Source organism: Tachysurus vachellii, chromosome 1 (genome assembly GCF_030014155.1).
Source record: "Tachysurus vachellii isolate PV-2020 chromosome 1, HZAU_Pvac_v1, whole genome shotgun sequence".
Taxonomy (NCBI): domain Eukaryota; kingdom Metazoa; phylum Chordata; class Actinopteri; order Siluriformes; family Bagridae; genus Tachysurus; species Tachysurus vachellii.
The window spans coordinates 32,209,332-32,228,168 of NC_083460.1; the positions used below are offsets into that span (position 1 = coordinate 32,209,332).

General features: G+C 36.9%; 1 protein-coding gene across 3 annotated transcripts; it reads right to left on the reverse strand.

The window, feature by feature from the left end:
* Positions 1–537: 537 nt before the first annotated feature.
* Positions 538–18,399, reverse strand: LOC132854916 (intestinal-type alkaline phosphatase 1-like). Of its 3 annotated transcripts, XM_060883598.1 has the most exons (18): positions 18,268–18,399; positions 17,661–17,777; positions 17,313–17,365; positions 16,702–16,817; positions 16,119–16,280; positions 15,108–15,280; positions 14,848–14,907; positions 12,952–14,733; positions 10,046–10,165; positions 9,010–9,125; positions 7,894–8,068; positions 6,302–6,474; positions 5,339–5,473; positions 4,336–4,411; positions 3,909–4,043; positions 3,504–3,695; positions 3,297–3,413; positions 538–1,477 (listed from the first exon to the last, which is right to left on the reverse strand). In XM_060883598.1, the coding sequence occupies exons 8-18, from the start codon at positions 13,043–13,045 to the stop codon at positions 1,290–1,292; spliced, it is 1,521 nt and encodes a 506-aa protein (XP_060739581.1). In that variant the 5' UTR covers positions 13,046–14,733; positions 14,848–14,907; positions 15,108–15,280; positions 16,119–16,280; positions 16,702–16,817; positions 17,313–17,365; positions 17,661–17,777; positions 18,268–18,399; the 3' UTR covers positions 538–1,289. The 3 variants fall into 3 exon arrangements, with proteins under 3 accessions (XP_060739581.1, XP_060739568.1, XP_060739573.1); XM_060883585.1 differs by having other exon boundaries at positions 12,952–14,907; XM_060883590.1 differs by lacking the exon at positions 17,313–17,365 and having other exon boundaries at positions 12,952–14,907.
* Between the last annotated feature and the right edge of the window lie 438 nt (positions 18,400–18,837).

Consider the following 18,837-nt stretch of genomic DNA (forward strand, 5'->3'; position numbering starts at 1 on the left):
CGTCATATTTCTTCCAGCTATTAACTGTACGCTGTGCATCAGCAGAATTAATTCCTGCATGGTTTAATTTATGGTTTAGTTCAGTGCATCAATTCCAATTCATCAAAGCAGAATTTACTGTTTACTGTTTATGTTGAGCTCTGCATGTTCCATCTGTGTTCATATGAGTTTAAACAACAAATGTGAGTTAATACAACAAATGTCCCCAGGATAGACCCTGGATCCAGTGGAATAAAGTGGTTCTTGGAAGCAACAACTTACACATGTGATTAGTCAGTTATTGAAGATGATGTGTTTGAAGCAGGAAAACTTGTGTAAGGATCTGAGCAACTAAGATGGCTAGATGACTGAATCAGAGCATTTTCAAAACAGCACATCTTGTCCCGGTATACAGTGGTTAAACAAAGCTGTGGGTGAATCACTGATCTCAGTCCTGCTACAATTGATAAACTGTCACACACACACACACACACACACACACACACACACACACACACACACACACACACACACACACACTAGAAATTCCAAGAAATATTCAAAATAGATAAAAATTTTATTTAAAAATTTTGCTTCAGTGTACATTATACAGTACTGTAAATATAAATTCTACAGAAAACTCCTACTTTAGAAAATGCATATAAAAGTTCTCCATAGAAAATTTGATTGATTCAAACAAACAAAACAAGTAACAATTATTACAGAGACACAGTAATCTTTTTAAAGGCATTTTCTTTATGTATGTGCGGTTGAAATGATTGTAAAACTGCAAAAACAATATTTATGTAAAAAAGGGAATTTGTTACAATCCATCCCTGAGTTTCAAATAAAGCCCTCAACAAATGCTCAGAACTCTGATTGTGTGTAGCTAACATGCTTGCAAATCCATGCTAGCTTCTGGTTTTAATTACACATTTTGATAGTTTACTTAACATCATAGATAGCAAGGATTATTATCTAAGCTATCTAGTTAGCTGGCTAACATTTGGTCAGTGTTGTATTTAGGCAGCTAATATTGTTAGGTAGCATATGGTATAATTGAAACCAGTATTTTATGGTGTATTTCATGTTGATCTGAAGGAATATCACATAATCAAGTTTCAACCTCATCTTCTCATTGCAGGTAAAACCTCTAAAATGACTTTAGCGAGTGGAAGTGGAAGAGGGTGCATTATAGCCTTCCTTGGAGGACAGGCGTAGATTAACACCGTCATCTAGAACTGAACCATATCACTGCACATGAAAAACTGAGGGACAGAGAAAGAGAGAGATGAGGGGTTGAGTTAGATTCAGGGGGGGCATTCTTTGTACGGATGGAGGCAAGCGGCATATGCCATCACATGTGCGATGTAATGTTGCTCTTTGACTCCATGGAGGAGATGAGCCATTGGGCCTTTAGCGTAAATTGCCACATCTTCGCCTCCATGAGTCTCGGCATCTAATGGCACAGCAGCCTGCTGCATGTATTTCTCATCAACTACAGAGAAAAAAACAAAATTGATGTTACACACACTACTAACTGGTCTCTTAACATAAATCTCACACCTATGCAAGACAATCAGAACTTGATAATGAAATAACAATAATTTTGTTATGACAATATTGTGATTTAGAAACCTTGTTATAAAAGCTTTAATTTAGGTACTATATGAATGGGATTCATTTTCCAAACTGCTCTAATCTACCATCTGCTTAGTTACACAGCTGTTAACACTTTATTTAAAAGAAGAACCTACACTGGGTGTTTCTAACACATTCCTTCTCATTTCCCTACATCCATTCATTTTCTGTACCATTTATCCTACACAAGGTTGATGGGAACCTAAAGCTGGGGATCACAAATTTAGGTGAAGTAATTTTTATTTTTATGTAAAAATGTAATTTATAAAAAAAAGAGTCTCATTTAGCTTTGAATAGTCTCTACTAGCCATAATTTTCTTTTTTGTATGATTTTGGAACTGATTCTTTTGTTTTTATTGCATATCTTAATGGTGTGTATTGTATTGATGCAGCTTGATGCAGCTTGATGCAGATCTTGATGCAGACTTGAGTGTACAATGTACAGTCACACAGTACAATGATGTGACAAAGGGCTTCCAGTAAATCTTATCAACTCTGAGCTGTTTGGGTCAATGAGTCAATGACAGCTGGGTTCTCTGCTGCCCGTTACAATAACACACATACATTAATGAGAAGTGATAAGATATCATGATAAAAAGGGACTCTTTAATTAAACCTTTAAGGAAAGTTAAATACACATAATACGGAGAGACACTAATGTTATTGCATGAATTGTCATAATAAGAACTGTTGCAAAAAGAATTGGCCTCAGATTGCTTTATTTAAATGATGCCATTTTGAACCAAACAAGTTGTCAGAAATTTTGGACCAAAATCTTGAAATGTGATTATGTGACAACTCCCCCAAAGCAGACTACATTCCATCCAAGGCCGATCCTATGATAACTGATATCATGTAGTGTTAAACCGAGAAATGAACCGAGATTTTATCGCCATCATCTCGTACCTTGTCACTTGCAATAAACCTATAAACCTGCTATCACATTATGGCTTTCAGTATATTGGAAAAAGTTAATCTGTAGCTAACCTGTAGCAATTGTTTTTAAATTGATTTATACGTACACAATGCAAAGTATTTTAATACAAATATATATGTGAACAATCTAAGTGACAGTTCCATAGGCAAAAAACAAGAAACAAAAAATTCTTCTTTATTTGACTAGACTTGACTCATCTTTAGCACCAGATCACCAACATACAGTGTATATCAACCTTCCATAAACTGTAATCTTCATAAAACTAAATTCTGTTGAAATACTCCTCACATTTTCTGAGTGACTAATGATTCTAAGACTGATTATCTAGGCTCATATTGATTAATATTGATTAATTGTATGTACTCTTGAAATTTAGACTTTGTTCCATAAAATACATAATAGAGTCGTCATGGCAGATTTGGACTGGATAAAATTAGATAAAATTGGGGATAATAATTAAATTAAAATTCAGTTATATCCCTGTGAAATGAATCCCATCCAAATAGAGTTCAGGCTCTTAAGCTAATGTTTTGATCCTCATGCTAGGTTTTATATACATTTTATAACAGCTTCTTTTTCCAGTGGATGCTATGTAGCTAACTTAGCAAGGTTATTATTCCAATGTGGCTTTGTATAAAGTCCCATATTGTTAGTTTTTATTTGTATTTTTTTCTATCAGTGTTAAGTGTTAACAGTTAACAGTGTTAATGTTAGAAATGCATTTCACACAGAAACTTACAGTAATCCACTGTCGACACGTTCGCTCTTGTCCCATTTACATGCACGTATCCGGGGCCATTAGCATACAGGATACTAGTAAATGGAAGTCTGTCATCTGCGTTCTTCGGTGCCAGACCTTACAAAAAAAAATCACAAAAACTCACATGATCACAACAACTTTCCTTTTCTTACAAATATGAACATCAGCATTGAATGAACTACGCACCAAAAATAGGGTTTCCCCGAAGTGTGTTCCCACCAAATGTGAAGACGTGTGAGTGATCTGCTGTGACAATGGTGAGGGTTTCTGACTCTTCAGTGAGCTGAGATGCTCGACGTACTGCTCGGTCGAACATCACTGTCTCGGTAAGCGCCAGTTTAGCGATACCAGCATGGTGGCCGTGATCGATCCTGCCTCTTACAGATAAATGAAACAAGTCATAATCAGTATATTTAAACTTACATAAAAACTTACACATTTAAATTTATGTGACAGTTTTGCCATCAACAAAATAATTACTCTCAAAAATAACAAAATATTTAGTAATTGGTTTGCTTACACAATGCATTTAAATACAATGTATTTTGGAGACAGTAATAATTTTGAATAATTTTATATAAAACTACTCATCTTCCACAAAGAGGAAAAATCCATTTGGATTTTTCTTGAGGATCTGAATGGCTTTCTCCGTCATGTCCACAATGGAGGGATCACGTGTCCGGTTCCTGAACACCTCAAACCTCATGTCCTTCGGTTCAAACAGCCCTGTGAGACACAACCATTTCAGAGAATTTCGTAATTAGCTGGCCAGGCTATAGCAAAGACAGAATATCAGACACACCTCATCTGTATAAAAGTCTAGAATATTTCACCATAAAACTTGAAAATCATTCTAGATGTGTTAATGATGCAATGAATTCTTAGAAAACTCTGTATGTGCTAGCTAATTACACCTCTTTTCATTATTTAATCAGACTAAATGTCCAGCACAAACAGCTACATAAATACATACAATCCAAAACATGATGGTGTGGGGATGAAACTATAATAACATTACCCATCAGACAGTCTGTAGTGTTCACATTCACTGCATTAAACTGCTCTTTATTCCAAACATACTGAGCACTTCTGTCCTAGTGAAAAAAGAAAGAAACATTATGTTAAAATGCAGTGGAAACATTATGTTTAGTAGTTGCACAATTTATGATTTTAGAAATTGTTCATTTTCAACATCTGAAATAATAATGCAATTTTAAAAATACTAATAAAGATGGTAATATACAAATATTATCATTCAATAAATTGCTTTAGAATGAGAGTGTGTGTGTGCCCTGTGATGGGTTGGCACGCCGTCCAGGGTGTATCCTGCCTTGATGCCCGATGACGCCTGAGATAGGCACAGGCTCCCCGTGACCCGAGGTAGTTCGGATAAGCGGTAGAAAATGAGTGAGTGAGTAAATTGCTTTAGTTTGTGGCCTGGACTCAATAATATTTGTCTAAACAAAAAGTCTTTTGTTTAATACTGGCTATAAGGTTTATTTCAATGATTCCAACTTAATGTTTTACTTCCTCTACACCCTGTTTTTGCATATCTATTGCAAACACGTCTTGCACATTTTAGTCAATTGCTGTTTTGCACAATTCATTACAATACCTCATATAACTGCTGATATTATATTAAGTGTTCATTCCAGTATTTTATCACATTTACTGTAGAATATACAGTATGTAGCCTGGTTGGTGCTGCTATTGTGTATTTGTGTATGTCTTTTGTGTTTTGTCTTGTAGTGTTTTGTATCTTTTGTTTGCACTGTCTTTTGTCTTGCCCTGTTTGCACCAGGTTGCACAGATGTTTATGTGGCTAGGACTAACTTACTTTAAGCCCTTAGCTCCGTGTGTTTCTATGTAGCACCATGGTCCAGGATAAACATTGTCTCATTTCACTATGTACTGCATCAGCTATATATGGCTGAAATTACAATAAAACCTTCTTGACTTGACTCTTGGCCCTGCTGATTATAACCTAAACACACTTTACACTTTCATGTTGTGTAATTTACCTTCCGCTGATCCAGCCATGCCTCGATCAGGTTCCTCTTGTCCTCACGATCACCTTTTCGTGATGATGAAGATGGATATTCTGGATCCAGAGTACCTTTAGGTGTCATGTACATCCGTCCACCTCCAAGAATAACCTGATACACACAGAGAGTAGTGAAAAAAAGATTAAAATATTTTATTAACACTAAAAATCTGGTATTAATAAGTAATAATATCACAATATTACCTTACAAAGTATTTATTATAAATTAGTAGAATATGTGTTAACCATATATTCATATTTAAAACATACATGTAATACAGTAAGTAACCTGTATACATCATGTTTATAACTATATTCTTTATCTTCTAAATGGTTTTAAGCTATTAAGCTATTTAAGGTATTAAGCTTATTAAGCTAATTTGGATCTTAATTAGCTATGTGCTAAGTCTTTAGACAGTATTCTTGGTACATTAATCTAAACCAAGCACTATTATGTCTTATTCATGTGCTATAAATGTACTATAAATGATAATACACAATTTATAATACGTCAAGTGTTCATTAAACAGCTAAGAGCTTGTATAGCTTTGATACGTATTCCTTCCCTCACCATCTCTCTTTCTCTCTCTTTCACACACACACACACACAGACACACACACACACACACACACACACACACACACACACACACACACACACACACACACACCATGTTAATGTTTACCTATCCTTCATATTACAACAGTAAAAAGCTTTGCGTTGTATGAAAATAATGCACACCTTCTGACCAATCAGATTTGAGCATTCAGCTGTTTTGATTATTAAAATAATCAAATTCTGGGTGATAACAGTAATGCCGCTTCATCACACCTACCCATTATTGATTATTTTTTATTACAAAAGCAGCACATATGTTGTATATTACTTAAACGTTAGTATAGATGACATTGTTAGTGAGGTTAGTGACATTAGTCTTACATCAATGTCGGTGTTAGTGATGAGTTGAGTGGAAATGTCCACACAGCCATCTTGTTGGGCTTCGGGTGGTAAATCAGCATCACTGTACCAGCTGCGGCTCACTGAGTGAGCGTATGCTGCTGCTGGAGATGCATGTTGGACACGAGTGGTGGTCACAATGCCTACTGATTTACCTACGCACACACACACACACCCACACACACACACAGAGTAAAGCATTAAAAGAACAATGAATGACCGGCAAATTCATCTTTTCCCTGTCTGATAGGAAGATGCATTGTTATAGAGCTCTACATAACACCCAGAAAGATAACTAAAGTATCATTAAGGGGTCAAAGAATTTAGGGGTGTATTCTGTTTTAAGGGATTCTACATGGACATCAGAGATGATCAGCAAGCTGTGTTGCTCACGACATTTTTCAGGAGCCCTTTATGAAAGGGTTCCTTGTAAACAGTATTTTTAGCTCCTGTAAAGGGGACACACTATTTAACAAACACATGATGTAAAAGAACATTTTCCTGTTTTCTGGAAAATGCTCCAGGCACAGTGAGGTTATTCTTAACACAGTGCTGAATGGGCATATTTGGACATGTTTCACACTTGTTTAAATACACACACAGGCCACCCTGAGGGACTGTGCACATACTCACAGACCTCACACATGCACACACAATAGCAATTTTTTTTGGCTACACTTATTGTGTGGAGTGGAAGGAATTATGAAATAACAGTGTGGTGCTGCTAGTTGGCAGGTTTAAACACTTAATGTTAGGAGAAAATGTGTGTTTGTGTGTGTATGTGTGTGTGTGTGTGTGTGCGTCTGTGATTAGTCTCAAAGTCTCAACTTCGTAGTTCATTAAAAGTGAATCATAACTTTGGTATAATCACATTGGTACTTATCTACATAATCATTTTTCCTGTAGCTAATGAGCTATAAAGATTAAACACCCATATGTATGTGACCTTTGCATCATCTACTCTATTACTGTTACTGACAATAGATTTAATTATCAACAGTGTCTTATGAGAACTTCAGTTTTATTCTCGGTCAAAGTAACATTAGAGTAATACAGATATGTAATTAACCCATTTTCCTTTATCCCCACCCCTCACTAATCCCTCCCCTCACTCCAACCATTTCTCTAAAACCCTTTCCTTAACTAACCCCTCAACTGCCCCTATCCCCCCCCCTGCCCCTCAACTAACACCATCAATCACTTTAATCCTGCTCATCACACTAACTTCACAATCAGTCCCAAACTCCTCATTCTAGCCACCGATCACTCATTCTCATGCTAACCCCATCAGTCACTGTAACGCAACTGTATTCTTGCCTGTGCCTTACTTAAAACCCAAAATTCATCATATAAATCCTTATTTTTTCGCTGATGTATTCAACATTTCAATTACTATAATTACTGTATTACCATGGCAACCACCATCAGTTCATTAATAACATTAGCAAATTACTGTAGGGCAGCACACATTATGCAAACAAAACCAAGAAACATTAAGATCTTTAGGAGAACCAATTCTTTCCTGCACCTCAAATGTATCTGTTTCCACAACAGGTTAGCATATGTTAGCATACCTTGTAATTTAGCACGGTGCAGGACAGAGTAAACTTCATTTCCGAAGGTTGTGTTACACTCGTAGGGGATGGCACTTGCACTTAAACCCACAGTTTTAGAGTTTGCTTTAACACCACAGTGGTATGCTGTAGCCGTGCTTGCACTGTCCGCTACCTGCTTATCCACGCTGTAAGTCTGCACATGTCACAAACACAAAAATGCTAATTTAAAACAGAGCTCAATAAAATGTTTTTAGTAAAAAAAGCTGATTCAATTTAGCTGGAAACAATGTAGGAAGATGGAACAGGAAAACTGTTGTGAATTTATGCTGAAGTTTTTCCTCATCCACATGTTTGTAGGCTAAAAGTAGAACTTCCTGTGTTCAGTAAAAATAGACAACACAAATATATACGAAATAAACAACTGGCTGAAACACACACACAAACACACATACATACAGTGCAGTCAGTTAGCAACAACAACAGTAAGCCCTGTGTGTGTGTGTGTTTGTGTGTTTGTGTGTGTGTGTGTGTGTGTGTGTGTGTGTGTGTGTGTGGTGATATTAATGATGCAGATGGAGCGTGTGGAGACCGAGGGTCTGGTCAAATGCTTGTGGATTGAGAGGAGACAGGTTGAACATTCAGGTAACGACAAAAAGCTCAGCTAAAATTCCTACCTGTCTTCCTCAACACTGTCACACACTGGGTTCTACATGAGGGAGTGATGGAGTGAGGACTGAGTGATGATAATGATGAGGGAGTGATGGTGATCCATAATAAGCATCTCTACATTATCATTATGATGATAATTGAATGGTGTTTGGATAATGATAATGGAGTGATACTGTTTCTGCTGCTGATGATCAAATGATTATGATGATTGAGTCATGATGATGTCAATAATGATAATAATGATATGATGTCAGAGTAATGGTGATAGAATGAAAATGATGATGATGATATGCTGGACATGTTGGAGTTATGATGGTTGAATGAAGATGATGGTGATAATGATGGCTGTATATAATGAAGATGAAGGACATGTGGTGATGATGATGTTGATAATGATGATGATAGAGTGATGACAGAGTAATGATAATGGAGCAATGATGATGGATTGATGATGAAGTTTTTGACCTTTGACAGTGCAAGGTAAGGAAATGTATCCACAGCGAGGACAGTCTCCTCCCCTGATCCTCCATCCATCTGTCCTCTCAGAATTCGGGCAGCTGAAACAGTGGAAACACCCATTCCTGTGTGAGAAATAAATGAGACAGTGATGTATAATAAGTATTAAGGTCCTTATATAAGGTCCTATATGCTACTTCTTTGCATATAAATACAGAAACTGAAACAGAGGACATTTGTTGTACACATGAACAACAACAACAACAACAACAAAACAACAATAATAATAATAATTATTATAATAATAATAATAATAATTATTCAGTTTTTATAAGGATTATAATAAAAAAAGAAGTTCACAGTGTTTTGCAGAATCTCCTGGTTTGACAAAAGCTCCAGTTGGACACCCACATTGGGTAGAAGACACAAAGCTAGGCAAAGCACAGAGGTAGAAGCCTGTATTAGCAGGAAACCCCTTGTATGATGGACAGAATCCCCTAGCTAGGCAAAAACCTCTGGGGGGGCAGAAGAATGTGGCTAGACAAAGTCCGATATTTGGTAGGTGACCCCTTTGATGGACAAAACTCCATAATGATCAACACCCCCAAGGTTGCCAATAGCCTTTGGATGTATAACGCCTTGTGCAGGGCAGAAACCCCATGATGGACAGATGCCCCTTTTTGGGATGAAGCTTCATGTTGGGAAAAGCTCTATGATGGGCAGAATTCTTTGGTTAGACAAAGCCCCATATTGGGCAATGCCTAAGTTGGGCAGACGCTTTCTGCTGAAAGGAAATATTCATGGAATATTCATGATAGGCATAGGCTTCATGGGGCAAAAGCCCCTTGCCAGACAAAGCCCCAGCCTAACTGTGGCATTTGTTTTTCAAACAGCAAGAGTGAGGTTTGAGCTTCCAGTTCATGGATTGATTAAACTACATTTGCTATGACATTATAATTTACAATCCCTTACTTCTCCTCTCAACCTAACCCCTTTCCTTGTATTAACTCTGGCCCTTAACCTAACTTCATACTCTGTAACTCACCATCACCAAGGAAGAGGATGATATTTTTGGCCCTGTGATTCCTCGGCTGGAGTTCAAGTGCATCATGCAGCATTTTCTTAGCTTGTTCATTCCAGTATGAAGGATCGGCTTCCCAAAGAGCTGGTTACAAGAAGATAAAAAAAAAGACTTGTTAAAAACAACAGCAACACAGCTTCTCCATGTATGCAGTAGAAAAGGGGGGCAGGTCTTATTTACAGAAAGCACTGTGAACACACACACACAGAAAATAAATCCAATAATTGTGCTTCACCTTACAATTAGGTTTCACACACAGCAATTTGTTCAATTTTGTTCACACAATCCTGTGAGCTGTAACACACTCCTACTGATGAAAGTCATATGACCCAAGTGAGAAAAATAGTTGCATTTATTACAGAAATGGCTGTAATTAATAGACATTGGTTACTGCTTAATTACAAAAACACAATTAACTAGCAATAATAATTATCTTAGCAGATCGACCTTCTGACCAATCATAATCCAGAATTTAAAACTGATGTGGTGTAAAAGACAATATAATAATATAATAAAATAATTACCATAAAATAATAATAGAGATAATGAGGATTTAATTAATGAGAATAAGGAGTGTGTGTATATATGCTGGAATTAAGGAGGAGGAGAAGAAACACATCCTGAACAAAACCTGCACATCTCTTTTTTTACATTGAGGATGAGCTTGCAGCAGATTTTAGACCCTCAGTTCATGCCTGACTTTGTGTTTTAGCAGCTTCCCCATCCTCTCATGTTCTATTCAGTAATTCAAATACTTTTTCATATGATCAACTTCTCTGTTTATTTTCTCTTAACATTTGTATTAGTATATTCTTTATTACTCGTTGCATAGTATTTATCAATTTACAGTGAACGCAGTGCCATTGTCTGTTGTATTTGAATAATTAATGAAGAAGGTCTACGCAAGGTTTGCATGCTGTTTTGGGATGTTTTTAAGTAATTTAAATATAGTTATGTTTCGTTATGTTTTGTGTAATAATTTAATATGAATTTTCTGATTCATATTTCTGAAGATAATCTTTTATGTATTTCTGGATATGTGTCACCATTGTAAAGATAACTGTTCCTGTGAGCTAACTACTGCTGCTGAAAGGTCAAGGATGCACTTTGAATTTTACTGAGGCACTGCCCCTAATGCCCCCCCTTGATGACAGGCCTGCCCCTTTCTCCCCTCACACCCCCCACTGATCTTCCCTTGTTACCCACAAAAAACAGAGTTATTGGACCCCTTTCATGTGGTGCATGTTTTTGCACACCACTGAATTCTTTGGAAAAATGAAAAAGTACAATTCTGCTCCAAAATCTGTTCTGTTACAATAAGTAGCATATTCTCTTAGGGAAAAGGTTCTTCAAGGGGTTCTTACAAAATTGCACATTTTCTCACTTGCTTTGGCACATTTCTCAATTACATTGTGAGCATGTTTGTTATTTGGTAATTTATTTCTATGAATTTACACAATAAGCATATTAATAAATACACGGCAGAGTAAGGCAGCTCATTGGAAACAAAAGGTCATCAGTTTTGATCAGTTTTGAAGATCGGTGCATCATATGATCAGTGAAAAACAACTACATGCATAAATCTGATTTCTGTGTGCAAGCAATGAGAAATGCTCTCACCAATATGTCTAAATGGTTAGTAAATCGATTATAAAACTGTAATAAACAAAGGAATTTTGACAGAATCATATTTATACTGTTTATGAAAAATATTCAGTTCTACCTAGTTTTAAAGTTTTAATCAAAATGTACCTCTCTCTCTCTCTCTCTCTCTCTCTCTCTCTCTCTCTCTCTCTCTCACTGTCTTGCTCTCTGTAACATGTATTTCTGTCTTTTTCTCAGTCTGGTTCTGTCTTTGTCTCTCTGTGTGACTAATTCTTGTCTCTCTCTGTATTTCCCTCTCTCACTCTCTTTCCATCTTACCGTGTGGCTCTTTCTGTCTCTCAATGTCTGTCTCATTGTCTTGAGCATCAGTGCTCTGACTAACTATTTTAACCAGGATGCATTTAAGTGGGAAATAAAAGTGAATTGCATTTTTCCTGGATGAGGTAGTAGAAGTTGAACACATCGTAAAAAGAGAGAGAGAGAGAGAGAGAGAGAGAGAGAGAGAGGGAGCAAAGAAAAAGAAAAAAGCTTAACAAACAAAATAGTGTAAAAAAATGGACAAGGAAACTTCAGTCAGCAGATAAACGCATCATTAGGTGTCTTTATTAGCATTAAGAGATTGGCTTAACTTGATCCAATGAAACTCAATGATAACACACACACACACACACACACACACACACACACACGGGTAATCCAGCAGCTAATAAAAGTGAAATATGAGCTTCTCCCTCAATGAGGCCCCACCTGAAGTATTGAACCCAAATGCCTGCAAGACTCAGCTTAATGTACTTCTATAACAAAACAACTGTTTTAATTCCACATTACTGTCTCTCTCTCTCTCTCTCTCTCTCTCTCTCTCTCTCTCTCTCTCTCTGTGTGTGAGCCTGAGTGGGCATTTGTGAGAGTGAGATCTCCTTCCTCTTTTAAATGTATACTATCAGGGAACAAAATATAATGTTCTTAGATATCACAGACAACATGCTATATAGTGTAAGAGATAGATACACAGATGTAGAGAGGGAGTAATAATGGGACAGAAAGAACATACTCTTACATATACAGATAGTCTGAGATAGATAAATATACACATAAACAGATATGAAAAGATAAGACAGAGAAATAAAAATAAACAGATAGATATATGGAAATCTAAACAAACAGATGAACAAACACAGAGAGACAGACAGAAAGGTAGAAACACACACACACACACACACACACACACACACACACACACACAGAAGTTCAGAAGATCTTCTTACCTGTAGTGTGAGCATGAGTGTGATGAAGAATTTGCAGAAGTTGGAGACAGATGGAGCAGCACAGCAGGAGCAGAATGTCGAGTCGCAGCTTCATCACAGCCTGATCTCCACTCAGATGTCCACTCAGTTCTTCCAAACAAAACCCTGGTCTCCTGCTGCCTCCTCCTGTCCAGACTAAACTACTGTCTCCTCTTGACTCTTCCTGTCCAAGCTAAACCCCTGTCTCCTTCTGTCCAAACCTATCCCCTGTCTCCTCCTGTTCAAACCTAATCCCTTTCTCTTTCTGTTCAGACTAAACCTCTATCTCCTCCTGTTCAGACTTATGTCTCCTCCTGTACAACCAAACCTCTGGCTCCTCCTATCCAAACAAAACCCCCTCCTGATTTCTGTCTTCCCATGTCTCCTACTGGCTTTTATCACCTATTTTCTGTCTTTCTATCCTTTCACCTCCTGTCCAAACCAAATCCCATCTCCTCCTGTCTTCTCCTGTAAAAAAAAAATCTCGCTTCTTCTGTCTCCTCTTGTCCAAAACAAACCCAATTTCCACAGTTTCACGTCCAGTCTTCTGCAAAGCTTTTGTCTTGTCTTTTCTTCTGTCTTCTCCTGTCTTCTACCTTCCATTGGTCTGCTTTCTCTACCTCAGACCTACTCTAAAATTCAAGCACAATGGTTGGGTGAAGTAATTCCCCCATTTCATAGCAATCAATGAGGTGCTGAATGAGTGATGCTAGTGTGTGGGTTTCTTTCTGTGTGTGTTTTTGTTCATGTGTAAAAGAAAGAGAGACTACTCAACTTTAGAGTAGAGTGAATAGAGAGAGTGAAGGAGGGCAGGATGGGTGAAGAAACAAAGTTGACATTTTTCCACCTCAGTGGCATTAAAATATATCCCTGGGCACAGGCATGCGCATGTGCGCAGGTATGCGCATGCGCATGCACACACACACTCACACACACACACACACACACACACACACACACACACACACACACACACACACACACACACACACACACACAGACACACACACGCAGTATTCTATTCATTCCTTCATGAGCATCAATGAATAGACTTCAGGTTTTGTGTGTACACTTTTTAATGTGTTGACAGATAATGTATAAAGATCTAGAAAAAAAGGTTCTTCAAAGCTTCTTTGTTCCCGAAAGAAAACTTTTATGCAATTCAATTCAATTTTATTTCAATAACGATTTTAACATTCATTCATTCATTCATCTTCTACCGCTTATCCGAACTACCTCGGGTCACGGGGAGTCTCAGGCTTCATCGGGCATCAAGGCAGGATACACCCTGGACGGAGTGCCAACCCATCGAAGGGCACACACACACACTCTTATTCACTCACGCAATCACACACTACGGACAATTTTTCCAGAGATGCCAATCAACCTACCATGCATGTCTTTGGACCAGGGGAGGAAACCGGAGTATCCGGAGGAAACCCCCGAGGGATTCATAAAACTCTCAGTCTCAGTGATCTGAATATTGTCTATGAACATGTCTGACATCTGAATCTGATGTATGAAATTGTGTGATTTTTTTTTAATAGAAGACGTTTTTTAATTTGTCACATGTACATTACAGCACAGTGAAATTGTTTCTTTGCATATCCCAACTTTAAGGTCAGAGCACAGGATCTGCCATGTTGAGTTCAGAGCACAGGATCTGCCATGTTGAGGTCAGAGCACAGGATCTGCCATGATACAGTGCCCCAGGGGGCTCAAGGGTCCAACAGTGACAGCTTGGCTTTTGGTGAATAAGAGCGACTGTGGAATGATTCAGAAAAAATTTCGAATGCATAATTTGACCAAGGACAGAAGAAGTTACCTTTTTGTTTTTGAGCCACTCATTGATCAGGTTTGTGTTGTCCTTTCTGCTACCTGTGGTTTTAGGATATTCAGGATCTTGAGTCTCTTGAGTCTCCCTCCACCTAAAATCACCTAAAGAACAAATAAAAACTTTTCTGTTATGTCAGCACAATTAAACATGTCTTAATCATGACCATAATGTTTGGGTTCCTCGCAAATATTTAGATTTTTGAAACATTTATCACAACATGTCTCATACATTTAACAGAGTTTATAGAGTTACACATGTAAAAGAATATTCGGTTTGTAATATGCAAGTGTATAATTCTTACATTGATGTCAGTGTTGTGGACGAGCTGGTAGGCAATGTCTTTGCAGCCTTGACTCACTGCGCTAGCAGGCAGCTCAGCATCACCGTACCAGTCTCTATCAGCTACATGGGCATAATTTGCTGCTGGGGATGCATGTTGAACTCGTGTGGTTGTCACAACACCCACAGACTTCCCTGGAGAAAAATAAAGACAAAATATATTCTCGGGTCACGGGGAGCCTGTGCTTATCTCAGGCGTCATTGGGCATCAAGGCAGGATACACCCTGGATGGAGTGCCAACCCATCACAGGGCACACACACACTCTCATTCACTCATGCAATCACACACTACGGACAATTTTCCAGAGATGCCAATCAACCTACCATGCATGTCTTTGGACCATGGGAGGAAACCGGAGTATCAGGAGGAAACCCCCGAGACAAAATATAGTTTCAACAAACTAAAATGTATGACTAGTATAAATACTAAAAAATAAGCTATAGTAAAAAAAATAAAAAACTAAAGAATAAAAACGAAACTAAAAATGCACCAAAATTATACTAAAATAATAATCTATATGATTTTCAGCAATATCTTTAAATTTTTGGTGTATAGAAACACGTCTTCTTCTTCTTCTTCTTCTTCTTCTCTTTTTAAACATGCTTTAACAGTTTAATAGACTTAAATGTTCATTTTTTTAATAATTCAAAAAAGTATAATGGTGGAGCCGCAAATAAAGAAAAAAAAACAATAATAAGATTTTATAATCAATTACATAAAGAAGATTAAAAAAAGGTGTTGTATTTTTTTTTTTTGTAATTTCAGTCAACAGCAGTTACATGGATTTTGGCAAAAATATTTCTATAAAATAAGCCTTTGAGATGCAGCTGTATTTTCGTTCATGGATCATGTGGTAACGTATAGGAACATGGACTTGACATCACCACAAGATGGCAGAAAAACGTTATGTTACAGCGATAACCCCAAGTGTGTAGCAGATTATTATCAGAGTGTAAGCCTATGCACAATACCTGCTGCTTTGGCACGGTGGAGGACTGATTTGACCTCGTTGCCCAAGGTGGTGTTACACTGACCCCTCCGAGCCCTAGTGTTCCGTAATTGGCTTTAACACCACACAGATACGCTGTGGCCGTACCAGCACTGTCTGGCATCTACTGATCCACATTATAGGTCTGCAGACACAAGTATCCAAAATCAAATAACCACAGAGCTGAACATGTAAACTGAAATAAACTGAATTATGAAATTGATCTGAATGAATTTAAATTGAAATAAAATCAATGATTCAAATCAATTCACTTAATCTGATGAACAGGGTGTTAGTGTATAGACAAAATTATACACAGAAACAACATTAATTGCAGTAACATGAATAAGAAATCTCCGAAACTGAAATCTAACTGAGAAAATTGAAATAAAATTACTGAACTGAGCTTAATTGATCTACTGAACTAAAATAAACTGATTCACTTAATGGAACTGAATTTCTGAAATGAAATGATTCACTGACCTGAACTGATTTACTGACCTGAACTGATTTAGTGAAATGAACTATACTGATTGAATTGAATTAAATTGGTGTGAGGTGTGAACCTTGGATAAAGCCAGGTAAGGGAACATGTCCATGGTTAACATGGTCTCCTCTCCATTTTTACCAGCAAGCTGCCCTTTCAGAATCTGAGCAGCTGTCACTGTCGGAACTCCCATACCTACACACACACACACACACACACACACACACACACACACACACACACACACACACACACACACACACACACACACCTAAGTTCTGAAACACCTTTAAACTGTTATATATTTAAGAATTAAAATTGCAATATTTAAATGAAATTAAAATGTATCTTATTTACAATATAATCTGTTCTACCACTGTCTACATACTTAAACATATACATACTCATTTATTTTATGATAAGTGTTAAAGCAGTGTATTATTTATAAACTGAGATGTTTTCATATCAATAACATCATCACTGCCCTGAACAGAACTGAGAATTCTTACAGAGATACTGTAACACTAAAACAGGAAGTAAAGATTAGTGTTTGTGTGTAACACACACACACACACACACACACACACACTCCATTTCCTTATCTTATCTAGTGTAGAGCTGAAAACAGAACAGAGACAGAGTGTGTGTCTGTAACAGAGATAAAGAGTGTGTGAGATATGATGAGATTACCAAAATCTCAGTGAAACAATTCTTCTGATGTGCTCAGGACAGGATGATTGACTCTAAATTTGTAAATTTGTCATAATGAAATAACATTAACTATGTTAAATGCACATTTATTTACGCATTTATTTATTCATGCATTTACGTATTTATCAGTCTGTCCATCTGTCTGTCAGACCGTTTGTCTGTCTACCTTTTTCTTTGTTTGTTTGTTTGTTTGTTTGTTTTTGTTTGTTTGTTTGTTTGTTTGTTTGTTTGTTTGTTTCTTTCTTTCTTTCTATAAAGAACACAATGTACTGAATACAGTTTTGTTTAATTTTTATTTATTTCTCATAAAAAAATCATGTGCCTCACCATCTCCGAGAAAAAGGATGAGATTTTTGGCTCGAAAAACATTTGCTTTTAGAGACAAAGCTGAGATGAGAGCTTCCTTCCCCTTAATGTTCCAAAACCACGGATCTTCTTCTTCCACTATAAACCAAATCACACAAACACACACACACACACACACACACACACACATGCACACACACAGATTTTATGATAAATATATTTGACCATTTGATGTTATTAAAGATAATATTTAAAATGGAAAATGGTAGCTTAGAATAAAACTATTGCTTTTACAATGTTACATTCATTTTAAAAGGGATCCATCATATATTTATTCCTAAATACATTTAAGTTCCATTTATATTACAATTTAAATTGTATATTTTGTTCATTCTAAAATCCTAAAATACAATTTTGTTAATTCTATTTATTAACTGAGTTAAAATGGACAACTTTATGAATTCATTCATGTGGTGTCTCACTTTCTGTGGTTAAATCTACACACAATTATCTGATGCTAAGTAAATAATAAGTAGGAATAGAAAAATAATGCCACGTATTACATTTGTAATAAATATGTAAGTCAAAAAAAGAATCTAATATTTAAAAAGTGAAAAAGGAAACTGACCTGGGACAGCAGAAAAACAGGCACTAATCAAACATGAAATTAATATTCCAGATGTAAGGGTGTGTTGTAGATCCATGGTGTTAATTAGAGGATGAAGGAACATACACACATACACACACACACACACACACACATACACAGGTCTGTCTGTTTATAGCCTCATTGTAGACCAAAGGTCATCCATGATACCCAATGCGGGAAGATACTGAATTTATCATTCGTTCATCATTCATCATCATTCATATCATAACCTTCGTTTAAAAAAAGAAGGAAAACTAAACAATGTTGTCCACAAACAATAAGAAAGACATATTTTTTCCCAACAGGTAACTTGTCTCTATATGTTTTTAACTTTTAATTATAAAAATGATTCAGATCATGCTCTATCATGTACTCTTCCACTTCCTGCTTTAGAGTCTTAAGAGGATTAAAAGGATTTAAGGGAAGGGGGACAAACAGTCTATGAGTTGTGTGAGAGAAGTCTTTCCTCAATAGCTGGAAGTAGAGTTCCTGTGATGCGCTGGGTAGTTTTCACCACCCGATGCCTTGCGGTCTTCGGCTGTGGAGTTT

Coding starts and splice junctions, on each gene's coding strand:
- LOC132854916 (XM_060883590.1), bottom strand. CDS start 13,045: ATGAAGCTGCGACTCGACATTCTGCTCCTGCTGTGCTGCTCCATCTGT. Junction 4,412..5,338: donor CATGGCTGGATCAGCGGAAG/GTAAATTACACA, acceptor TTTTTTCACTAG/GACAGAAGTGCTCAGTATGT. Junction 4,044..4,335: donor CACTACAGACTGTCTGATGG/GTAATGTTATTA, acceptor TGTGTCTCACAG/GGCTGTTTGAACCGAAGGAC.